General features: G+C 36.5%; 1 protein-coding gene across 16 annotated transcripts in view; it reads right to left on the reverse strand.

Moving 5' to 3' along the window:
- The window catches only part of RALGAPA1 (Ral GTPase activating protein catalytic subunit alpha 1), a 225311-nt gene that overhangs the window by 81894 nt on the left and 130649 nt on the right, over positions 1-12768 (reverse strand). For all 16 annotated transcript variants that reach the window (XR_011530802.1, XR_011530801.1, XM_070588316.1 and 13 more), the window contains 3 exons: positions 11083-11217; positions 10212-10395; positions 1895-2759 (listed from right to left, as the gene is read on the reverse strand). Coding sequence is in view for 14 of the 16 variants with exons in the window: in XM_070588316.1 (XP_070444417.1) it covers positions 1895-2759; positions 10212-10395; positions 11083-11217 (1184 nt within the window). In the remaining 2 variants the exon portion in view is untranslated. The remainder of the gene's footprint in view (positions 1-1894; positions 2760-10211; positions 10396-11082; positions 11218-12768) is intronic.

Genomic DNA, 12768 nt, shown 5'->3' on the forward strand with positions numbered 1-12768 from the left:
CTACTAAGTGATGTATAAATTTTCCCATATGTCCTATAGGTGCTAAATATGCACAAATTATATTCAGGAAATCAATGCTTGCTGTGGTAAAATATAGCTTCCCACCTTTAATTTTTCTCAAGACAATATATGGATGATTCTATAGCAAAAAATAGTAGAATGTACTTATATGAGTGGCAGTTACTTGTATTTGGACATACGAAAGGCAAACTGTGCTCCTGATACAGTGTGGCTTTCCCATAAGGCAGAGGATACTTCCTTCTAATAAATGGAAGGGTTTAAATCAAGTAAGATTACAAACACCAGGCAAGCAAGTAGAATTCCATTTCAATGCTTCACATGCGGTTGAATTACTTGAAGATACACTCGTCCAGTGATATCTGAGCTCCTCTCCTACTACTAATTGAAAACAATGTGTTACATAGTGCTTCTTCTTCCACTCCCCTACAGCTTTTAGTATCATAGAAATTTAAAAAGTGTCTATTATGCTTTACACTAGTGTACAACTTTAGTATTTTATGTACGTTAGCTAATTTAATTCTCACCATTATGTGAGGTGGGAGTTATTTCCTAAATTGTAGACTATAGCCTGAGGCTCAAAGGTTAAGTGACTCTAACCTGGGTCTTCTGATTTAAGTTTGATGCCTTTTCATTTAACTCCTACCTAACTTACTTGAATACACTGTGTATTTATTGCAGTTTTTACTGAGGTTTTTCAAGATACATAAGAAAACCAAATTAAAAAGAAATCTAGATTTTTTTTCTTGATACTAAATCTTGAGTCAAATTTCTGATACAAACAAGAAATGATCACACTGCTGTTTGTCTAAAAAAACAGTTAGGCTTATGTGACATAAGAAATACATATCTGGGCTCTGCTTCCAGTTCCTGACACAGAACTCCTAAAGCCCTGTAATTTCCTGAGTGTTGGAGGTGACGGGGACATCTTATACAAAGTTCCTAGGTCCCTTGGAATTTTCCAGGGTAATAGGAGCATCTTTTGTTCCAATGAGGTGACTCTTGGTGGGCACCTGGATAACTTCAGGTTGGGGCCTCATCACCAGAAAGAGCAAGCTATGATTAGAAGCTTGGAACTTTCAGCCCCACCTCTGGGGAGGGGAGAAGGGCTGGAGATTGAGTTAATAATCAATCATGCCTGTATGATGATGCCTCCATAAAAATCCCTAAACTATGGGGTTTGGAGAGCTTCCAGGCTGGTGAACATATTCAACTGTGCTGGGAGGGTGGCACACCCCAACTCCACAGAGACAGAACCTTCTGTGCTTCGGGTTTTTTCAGAATTCACTCTATGTACCTATTCATCTAGTTGTTTACCTGTATCCTTTAACTATACTTTACAATAAACTGGTAAATCTTAAGTAAATGTTCTGTGAATCATTATAGCTAATTATCAAACCCGAGGAGTGGGGTTTGGGAACCCGTGATTCATAGCTGAACTTGCAACTGGTGTCTGAAGTCGGGGACAGTCTTGTGGGTCTGAGCCTTTAACCAGTCTATGCCAACTCCAGGTAGTGCTGGAATTCTCGGTGTGGAAAACCCACACATCTGGTGCCAGAAGTGTTATAAGAAAAAAAGGCTTTCCTAATAGTTTATGTGAACGTTGGAAAAATAAGACACTTTCAATTTTATGAGCTATAATTTCTAAGTCAAATAGTTCTACTAGTCATTATGAAAATGTTAATAGTTAATTTACTGTGTTATCTTTTTATTCCATTGAATCCGGTGGTCTCAAAAAAAAATCTGCCCACTGGTCAAAGAACTAACTGGTAGATAAAAAACTTAGTGAGGAAAAAAATAAAGACTAAAATGCTTGATCAAAAGCTGAATAAGACTAATGTGAAAAAAAAAGGAAAAATTTCTCTTTTATTCTTACCTTTTATCCCAGGAATTCATTCCCAATATACTAAGAAGCAATCTGCAATAATAAAATGCTGACTGAGGCTTCTGAGGTGTTGGCTCATCTTGCTCCACAGCTTTCATGTTTAAGTCATTAAAGTGTTTCTCAACAAATTCTTTTTCCTCTGTATGTTGCTTAAGGATAGCATTGATAACATCATTTTCCTGTTTTTCAGAAATGCACACAGGTTGTGGAGCAGGAATATTAAGTGAGATTCCAGTTCTCTGTAAGCATTCAGGACTAGTTACACCTAAATACTGCAAAAGCTCATCAAGAACATCTTCTTCATCTTTTATTGTATCCCAAGTCGGTACGGTTTCTCTAAATCTTCTTTTAAACTGGAGGGGTATCCCATCTTTTACTGTTATATCTTCTAAGCATTCATTAGATGTAGGAGGCTCTTCTGGTTTCTCTTGGCGAGACAATGAAAGTATGAGAGATGTAGGTTCTGACAAACCACTTACAGGAGGTGGTCCATACAGGATGGCAGAATCCCATGAATATTTTCCAGAGAGATCACGTACTATGATTCTGACATTTGAATTGGCTGATGCAAGACCAGCAGACAAACCTCCTCCAGGTATACTTTCTTCTGACCTGATCTGGATACAGGACACTAATGTTGTATTGTTCAACACAAAGAACTGGATATTTGGACTCTCAAAGAGTTCAGGAGAAAGTTCAGTACTTTCACTGTAATGATTGTCATGATTTTCACACACCTGACTTGTTAACATAGCAGGACCACCACTCATTGGATAATGGCCCAAGTGATTTACCAGGTGTGTAATAACAGTGCGGGCAGCTATTGAGATTAATCCTTGTTGCATTTGAGTTTTCACTAGAAATGAAAAATACAAGTGAATGGAGACACTGCTGCTTCCCAGGGAGTCATATAACAATGAAATATTAGACAACAAATGGATTTGGTCACATCATCAAAATCACACTCACATATTTCAGTAAATATTACTATTTCCAAGTTAGATTCTGTACCACAGGAATGATGACAAAGAAGAAGAAAACTGTTCTTTGATGAAGTTTTGTTAATTTTGTAAGGTAGCCCTTTTTGAAATTTATGCTTATGGATTCCTAATTCAAACTTATACCTTTAAATGTATATGATGCTTTCAAAGAAGGATCAAAAGTATTATAAATCAACCACTTGAAATCACTTGGCATACAGATTAGAAAGCGAATGAAATCCAACTGATATGTTTCTTATGAGTAGATTCAGAGACACAGTTTGCAGCATGCCTTAAATGTCACTCAGTTATGGCTTTTATCGATGATGTGAAAGTTTCAGAGAAAAGTGATCTTTCATTAAACTTTAGGAGTCATGAGATCAATTTAAAGAGTAAGTCAGTGTAGCCAGTACATGCCAAGGAAACTCTGTTTTAAAGGAAAACATATTTTATGGGCCTCCTTATGTGTTAAATTTTTCCAAGGTGTTCTTCTATGTGATTGCGGTCTAGTGTGAGCAGTCAGTTGTACGTAAGAAGCTTAAGCACATGAGGGAAAGCAAATAGGTAAGGAACATATCAAATGAGTAACTTAAAAAAAATCAAAGGAAACAGTAAAAAGAGAAAACTCAAAGAATCTATTAGTAAGAGGCCTGAAAAGGCAAGGTGCCTAACGTCAGGAGCTGAAGGAGGAGGGAGGAGAGAAGGAAGATGTGGAAGCCAGTTCTGGAATGAGTGGTGTGAGGGGCTGGGAACAATTCAGCGACAGTTATCTTGATACTTTTCATCTAGGAGACCAAAGGAGAGTTGTTATTGGTAAGTACTGATCATTCAGCTAGAAGACGAAGTTTAGTTGTGTGTTTGTGTGTACATGTGTGTTTACAGTGTTCTTGTCTCACTTAGTTATAGACATGATTACAGATTTTGTTTCCGTATTGTTCTGCCACAGTCATAGACTGATCTCGTCTGAGTATTGTTTATATTCCTAAAGTTAACCATTTGGGAATACTATGACCTAGCTGCCAGAATAAATATAGATTTGGGAATGTCCTGATGATCAAAGTATTACCTACATACAGAAATTCCTTAATTTTAAGTGTACTTTGTGGTGACTTTTAGTAACTGTGTAGAATTGTTTAACCATCAACATAATCTAATACATAGTTAAAATTCCCCACCAACAAAAATAATAAATTTTATTTTATGTACATTATACCTCAATAAACCCAACTTAAAAAAGTTCATAAGGAGACTAACGTACACTGCTGGTATGATTACTTAAAAAGAGGCAAGAGAGATGAATAGTGTTACATTTTCAAGGCCATAGCCCTCAAGATTCAGAACCAACACCACCGGGTACGGGCAGAAAGTCAGCAAAAAACCAGTTTCTGCCATTAACATAACATCTTCTACATTATCCAACTCTAAAAAAGAACAGTTCTCTTTTGGCTTTGGTTGATTTTGAAATGTTACTGATTTACAAAATTTTAACTTTCTATTATCAATCAAGTTTTATGTCTACATACATGTATATATGAACATTTTTCAGTTTACTTAAAAAGTTCCAATTACACTAAACTTTTCTTTAATTATATTTACGGCTAGTTCTGAAAATCAGCTATTCAACACTACAAAACAACACTAAATGATTAACTTTAATTCAATCCTACATTTTCAAGACCATAAGCAAAGTAAAAAGTTATGTCACGGTGTGATGAGAAACAGAGGAGTGGCTTGAATCTAGTGTCTGCTTTCCCTTCTCTAGTTATAATTTGGAATATAATGGATGTTCACACTGTAAGCGGCCTTACAGATAACTTAGCCAGTACTGCTCAGTTTGTACATGAGGACAAATGGGTTCACAGAATTTAAGAGATTTGCCTGCCATTCAAGATTTCACATCAGGGCTCGTCTTTTGCTTCCCATCTCAGTGTTATTTCCATTTTTATCACAGTCTAATTTCCATATTGTTCTCTTTTGTTAAACTGCCCTTTTCTTTTGGCAAATCACTATGACATGTGGAAACAATGAATTAAAAATTTATCTTTTTCCTCTGTTCAGTAACTTCAAAAACTTATTTAGTATAAATTACTAAATAAATTGCCAAAATCAATGTAAAAAACTCACGTAAATAAGTCTAAATCACGTTTTAATACAAATTAAAGATTTTCTTTCCTTTTTTTTTGTGAGGAAGATTGTCGCTGAGCTAACATCTGTGCCAACCTTCCTCCATTTTATGTGGGATGCTGCCATAGCATGGCTTGACGAGCTGTGCTAGCTCCATGCCCGGGATCTGAACCTGCAAACCCTGGGCCGCCCACGGAGAGAGAGTGAACTTAACCAGTATGCCACCGGGCCAGCCCAAGATTTTTTTATTTTTGATGTAGGAAAAAAATGTTCTGTTCTTTATTTTCTTTTCCCCCTTTCTTCGTTTTGAGTGATAAACTTAAAATAGTTAACTTGTTCTAAGCAGTGAATCTTTTTTGCAGGACATTTCTGCAGAAGCGAAAGAGTATAATTTAATAGAAATAGATCACAGAAAAGAGAAAAAATCCTGACTTTGTCTCTGGCTTGTTCTTTGATCATGGGCAAATCACACAGAACTTCTTAAACCTCATTTTTCTCTAAGAATAACTGAGACTTTTTGTAAAGATGAATTAAAAATTCATATACAAAGCTGGATATAACAGAAACAATATAAATCATTCAATTTTTCAAGCATTATTGGTAACATAGGTTTTATGAGTTTCTTTTTCAAACTTGCTTATAAATAAACTGCAAGAATGAGCCAGCTCTTTCCCTAAACATAAACCTCCAAATCCAGGTACCAGTCAATCCTATGCACGCTCTTCCAAAGGAAGAGAGAGCAGGAACGCAGTTTAAATGAGCTTGTTCATAAATATGTCATAATTATTAATATTGAGAACACTTAAAAAATAAATTTAGATTTCAGAGGTAGGTAAAAGCATTTTCTTTCCTAAGCTGCTTCTCTAAATTCAAGATATATATAAAAAGGATAAAAATCTCTCAACTTGTTAATTGGGCAGTTAGATTGATTTAGATTTATTTTTTAGTTATAAACTATAGAACATACATCTCTCTCTTCTACATATCTACTTAGATATAAAGAAAACATATGAAATTCTCTAATTTAGAAACTCAAAATGAAATTCTAAAATAACCAGCCTTGTAAGAAAATGCAAAATGAAGATATCGATGCTTCTAAAGCTTCGTGTAAGTGGCATTCATTTAAATAAGTCTATTCAGAGTTGTCTTTTCAGATTGTCAGATTAAACAAACCCTACAGCATTTGCAGCAAACCCATAATTACAGATTATTATGGCATACAAAAGCAGCAAGACATAAAAAGCTGCTGCAATTCACTACACTGTAATAGAACATGCAGAGGAAGTTAATTTTGGCAAATGCTTTAACTATTAGCTTTGCATAATATGTATAGGTGAAACTGTAATTAGGACAGAATGAATCCTTCAGAGCCTGCTTTCACTCTGACCCTGAAAATGATGACTTCTTGCTAATAAGACTACTGCCATTTGACAAAAAGCCAACTTCACTACCTCGCTTTATTCTTTAGTAAATTTAATAATTACAGCTACTCCTGCCAATAGTTCTCAAATCAGACTTGTTCAATCCAATACTGAGCTTATTAGGGACATTCTATGTTTAGAAATCTTTGGCCAAAAAGTACTTGAAGATGATGAAGCATGCCTTAGACAAGGGCACAATGATTAGTCATTTTTGCCACATTAAAAACCCCACAGCATGTAGTCACTACAGACCACAGAATCACCTGCTGTTAGCTCACAGCTGTTCCTAAAAGGTTCTGCATTTATCTGGTCCTTAATATTTTTAAGTCCAAAGGGAACAACTTAATACATTCAGAGAATAGTACTCCATGGAGTATCTGGTATCAATATAAAACTCATCTATTTAAATCTTTACCTTTGTGTCTTTTACAGTGACTGTTGATGGTACAATAAATTTTGTATGAAATACATTAAAACTCCCCTTTATATACATAAACTATTTATTTCACTGTTTAAGAAATACACTATACTGCTGTGAATCAAACTTCATCACTTTACACCTTTAAAAATGCAAAAAGCAAGTAATCTTTCCATATAACTTTGTTTTTAAGTAAAATAAACATTCTATTTCACTATGCCAAATCTAAAGAAATAATTAGGTGCCAGCCCAGTGGCGTAGTGGTTAAGTTCGTGTGCTCCACTTTGGCAGCCCAGGGTTCATGGGTTCAGATCCCAGGCACAAACCTACACACTGCTCATTGAGCCATGCTGTGGCAGAGTCCCACATACAAAATTGCAGAAGATTGGCACAGATGTTAGCTCAGGGCCAATCTTCCTCAAGCAAAAAGAGGAAGATCAGCACAGATGTTAGCTCAGGGCAAAGGTTTTTCACCAAAAAGAAAGAAAGAAAGACAAGAAATAATTATAAGGTGCCTACATCAAGAATTGTCTAAATTATTTTGCTATGCTGTACTGACCAGTATATCTCTATTATATCTGAGCTATAATTTAAATTTATATTCCTATTTCACTTGTATATTTGTGTTCTAGATAAACTATTAGCAACTTGTGGTCAACCCAAAACCCTAGCCCTATTTCCTTGATGTGTAGCTTCCTATCTTCTCTTGCACTCTATGTCATCAATCCATTATCATTGCCACATCCTAGATGTTTACTCATTTATAACTATTCTACCTTTAAAAACCAAACTGTTCCCAAATAGCTGACTCTTTGACCACAACCTCCTGGTCTAGTGATTTCCCTTGGAGAGGGCTCTGGGGCTCTCATAGTTGGACGGGAGAGAAGTCAGTGGGATCCCAGGCCTTCACCCTGCTGCAGCTCTACCTTAAGAAGTTTCACAAATTGGAATTCCTTGTGAAATTTATTTGAAGAGGTTCCACTTCTTAAAACTCATTTTAAAAATCACTGTCCTAATATACTGATGCTCTCAGGGGTTCTCAACGTTGGCTGCATATTAATTACCTGCAAAGCTTCAGAAAATCCCAGCAATCTCAGATCAATATATAAAATCTCTATGGATGGGACTAAAGCATCAGTATTTTATTTTATTTTTTTTTGGGAGGAGATTAGCCCTGAGCTAACTACTGCCAATCCTCCTCTTTTTGCTGAGGAAGATTGGCCCTGAGCTCACATCCGTGCCCATCTTCCTCTATTTTATATGTGGGACGCCTATCACAGTATGGCTTGCCAAGCGGTGCCATGTCCGCACCTGGGATCTGAAGTGGCGAACCCCGGGCTGCCGAAGCAGAACGCGTGCACTTAACCGCTGTGCCACTGGGCCGGCCCCAAGCATCAGTATTCTAATGTGCAGCCAAGGCTGAGAATCACTGTTCTAACTTCTCATTACTAACCACACCTACTTTCTGACTCAACGGATCATGACATTTTCTTCCAACTTCTTAGTCATTTCCTAGCATCAGTTCAATCTTTACCAAGCCTAGATTCCACGGCTAAACCATATATCAATATTCTGAAAGCCATAGTTCCCTTGTATTCCTGCCTTTCCTCCTTACTGAATGTTGACTGGTGCAACCAAAACTTTGTAGTTTCCATTTTCTGTTGGGTCCCCAATAACTTCTGTCACTCCCTTTAATTTACTTCCATCTTCTTCTTTTTGGTCTTAGAAAAAGGGCTAATAGCACCTATACTTTCTAACTCATCCCCTGAGGAACTTCACTCTACTAATGATCCCCTTCCCACCTTCCTTCTCAGCTTATAATTAAGTTCAACTCTCTGCCTCCTTAAAACTCTCTTAACCCTGAACCATCTTAGCTTACCTACTGTTTTACCACTTGTCTTTCTTTCTTTCTTTAAACAGCCACGCTCCTTAAAGAGGACTTTCAACAGATGGCTCTACCTCTTTAACTCCTGCTTGCTCCTCAACCCACAGCCACTGCTTCTGCCTCCTACTTCTCTGAAACTGAAGCAGACACGTTTGTCGGTCTTGTTGTACTTGACTTCTCTATCATTTAATACTGTTGGCCAGTCTTTTAAAAATCTTTTTCCTCTCTTTGTTTCTGAGAAATTACTCTCTCCTAGTTTTCCTTCCTTTCCAACTTTTTCTTTTCAGAACACACACACACACACACACACACACACACACATTTCTAACAAAGACCTCTCTGCTAAGATCTAGACCTGCATATATAATGAACTGTCAGCTAGACATCTTCATATGAATATCCAATAGGTACCCAAACTAGACCATTTCCAACACTGCCCTCCTCATCTTCCCTCCCAAACCTCTGAACTTTCTCATATTTTTGGTCTAGTTTGGGGAAAATCTAACCAATTTAAGCCTTTAGCAACTCTTGCTTGGCCTACTGACTGGTGCCTCTGCTCCTGGGTTGACGTCCCTAAAATCAATCTAATATACCAGAGATCAGAAAACTTTTTCTGCAAGGGGCGAGACAGTAAACACCATCAGCTGTATGGTCCGCGTGATCTCTGTGGCAACTACTAAACACTTCCATTGTTGCACAAAAGCAGCCATAATGATACATAAATGAACTGCACGGACGTGTTCCAATAAAACTTTAAATAGGCAGCAGGCATGGGCCCTAATTTGCATCCTCATGTAAAATACTATTGTCAAAGTGCTCTTAATACTAATTTTATCATGTATATTACCTCCTTAAAACCCTTCAATAACTGCTGGGTTCCTCTGGGCTACTTCTGCATCTTGAAGGTACTTTTACTTTTAAACTCATATTACAAGTTTATTTCTTTACATCTTTCCCTTGTATCAGATAGCAAACTCTATGAATGTAGAAAAAATGTTACTGAGTTCACTATGTACCAAGAACTGTGCAAGGGGTTTTACACATATTATCTTACCTAGTACTCAAAACAACCCTATGAGGGAACGAATATTAGTATTCTCATTTTACAAATAAGGAAACAGACATATGGTCATTCAGCTATTAAACGAGAGTCAAAATTCAGTACCAGGTTTGTCAGACTCCAAAGCTAAATCTCTTATTCAATTATATAAATCCCATGATGTATAAAGTAAAATATGAAAAAGAACTTACCAGAGTAACTTAGCTAAGTGTATAAAAGGAATGTCATCACCTATAATCTTAGTAATTGTGTATCCGAAGTTATTTCTTAAATTAAAAATGAATTTTGCTATACTATAGATGGCAAGGTAAACAAGTACAAAGTAAGATATATTCTCCTTCATTATTTCTACCCTTGGGCTCAAATCATACTGTGAGAGAACCCAAGCAAGAATACTGTCCTGAAGAGAACTCACTTTACCTTCTGTTACAGGCTGGAGTTTAGAAGATCGTTCTGAATCAGGGGAGTGCAGAGGTTCAGGCTCTTTCAGACTTTCCAAATGCATAAAAGGATCATAATCTACAGATGCCAAATCAGAGAGGCTTATTGGAAAATACTTTGGATTGCTAAAACACTGAGCTCCATAAACACACCCATGTAATACCTGAAAATACAGGGGGAAAAAAATACCAAGTTTTCCTTTTCAGTGAAAATAAATAACTAAATAAAGATAAAAGGAGAAAAACATCAACTGGTAATACAAGAGCTTGACAAAAATTTTAAATATTTTAAAACTTAACTCTTCAATCAAAGTAAAACTTAATGCCTCTTCAAAAGACGAATGAGTAAAATTTAATGATTCTCATATTCAACAAAGATTTGACTCCTTTCAACTTTTTGCAATGAAACAACAGTGTCTTGTGGGAAGTACTTTTTTTTGCAGGGAAAGATTTGCTCTGAGTTAACACGTTGCCAATCTTCCTCTTTTCCCTTCTTTCTTTTCCCTCCCCAAATCCCCAGAATAAAGTTGTATGTTCTAGTTCTAAGTCCTTCTAGCTCTTCTGTGTGAGCCTCCGCTACAGCATGGCTGCTGACAGACGAGTGGTGTGGTTCTGAGTCTGGGAACTGAACCCAGGCTGCTGAAGCAGAGCATGCCGAACTTTAACCACTAGGTCATCAGGGCTGGCTCAGGGAAGTACTTTTTAATTATTCTTAGGTACTATAAGATAAATCTACATTGTTAGAAAATACCTAGCTCTAAAACAATGAAAACGTAACACTAAGAAATGTTATTTCTTTAGGTTTTAAAAACCCTTGCTTAACAAACAAATAATAAAGCAAAGAAGTTTACCTTATAAATGCAGTTGAGGACAGATTTTTCTATTTTGTCATTTTCTGCTCCTGTAGCATGGACTGGCTGAAGCAGTGTCTTCAGAGGTAAGGCCATGATCCAGTCCAGAAGGCACAAAAGTAAGGATACCACCAACTGCAACAACAACAAAGATCATTATTATTGTAAATTCATCAAATAAGAGCTTAACCTTAATAGAAATTCATCAATTTATTTTTTGTTTTCTAAAATTTATTTCAGAACTGAAATCAACCTTAAGTTCTATCATTAATATTTACCTAGACCTAATTGATTTTAAGATGTTGTATATGAACATTATCGTGAATTTTTCCCTTATATTTTAGGGCAAGTACAATGAAACCTTAAACATAATAAAGCAGTAATGTTAGAACTATTTTAAAATTAATATAAAAACACTGAGCTTAAAAGATGACAGACATCAATCAGCGATACTTAATTAACTGCACAAGGAACGTACCACAAAAGAAAGGTTTTAGTCCATATGTATCACAATCACTTCTACATTCCTTTTCTAATATAACAACACCTCACTGAGTATCCTGCCAGAAAGACTCTCTTGACCACTTTCTCAAACTGTTATCAGTTTTATTATATGAATCTTTCCACTGGACACTTTTAAACTAATGGATGTTATACCAAAACACTTTTATCCAAAATGTGGAATAAAGTAGTAGTATCCATTTGGTCCATTTTATTGGATAACGAATCATAAGTAGCGCCACAGAAGTGTCAGTCAAGTAGCAATAAGAGATCTGTTGATCTTCAGAGTGAAGACTAATTCTCCAATTCAAGGACGAATACTGGCCTAAATCTCCCAACCCATCCTTCAAAAGTACAATAAAGAACAAAAAGAACCGATAAAACAACACAAAACCACATCCTTAGTATAACCAAAAAACAGAGAATATCCAAACTTCAAATTATTCATAAGTAGAAGATATATGGCAAATCCCAGCAAGTTTTTTCGCATTTTCCCACTGAAAGCTTTAATGAAGAGCAAGGGCAGTTTGGGAAAAACTGTAAAGAGAGAAGGGAACTAGGTACAAATCTAAAAACTAAGCCAGAGAGAAAATCCACCCTAAGTGTGAGAACATTGAAAAAGTGTACTGGTGCAGAGAGCACTGAGCAGAAAGAAAGGACTTAAAGCGGACGCAGGAAAGGGAACACTTTGGGGAGAAGAATGTTGAGAGGGATGGAAAGACATCCTGTGGAAAATATGTAGTGGAAGGAAGAAGCAAAAGAGAAAGGTAGGATCCTACAAGACACAGAAGAGTTTTAAAAATCGATGGACCTACAATTCCTCTCCTCCTTAAAAAGCAGCCTCCAATAAAGATGCTATACTTGGTTAAACTGCCAGAAGAGGAAGCTCTTGAAGGAGGAATCCTGTAAACCACCCCAAGCCACGAACCTTGTCCACAGAAACGCAGAGGCAGTCTTCATCTATACAAAACTACTATAAAAAGAAAACAGAAAATGAGAATCTAAGCAATTCAGCTGATGAAAATCCTTCCCCCCACCGCCAAAAAAACCCCCAATTACAAAGCAGAAAAAAACTGTACTACAACATTGCAATCCGATTAAATATTTTTAAACAAGCATTTAGATATGAGGGGCAAAGAAAATCTCATCTTAAATCAGAAATGAAAAAACTAAGAAGAGGGGGCC

The sequence above is a fragment of the Equus przewalskii genome, chromosome 1, assembly GCF_037783145.1.
Source record: "Equus przewalskii isolate Varuska chromosome 1, EquPr2, whole genome shotgun sequence".
Taxonomy (NCBI): domain Eukaryota; kingdom Metazoa; phylum Chordata; class Mammalia; order Perissodactyla; family Equidae; genus Equus; species Equus przewalskii.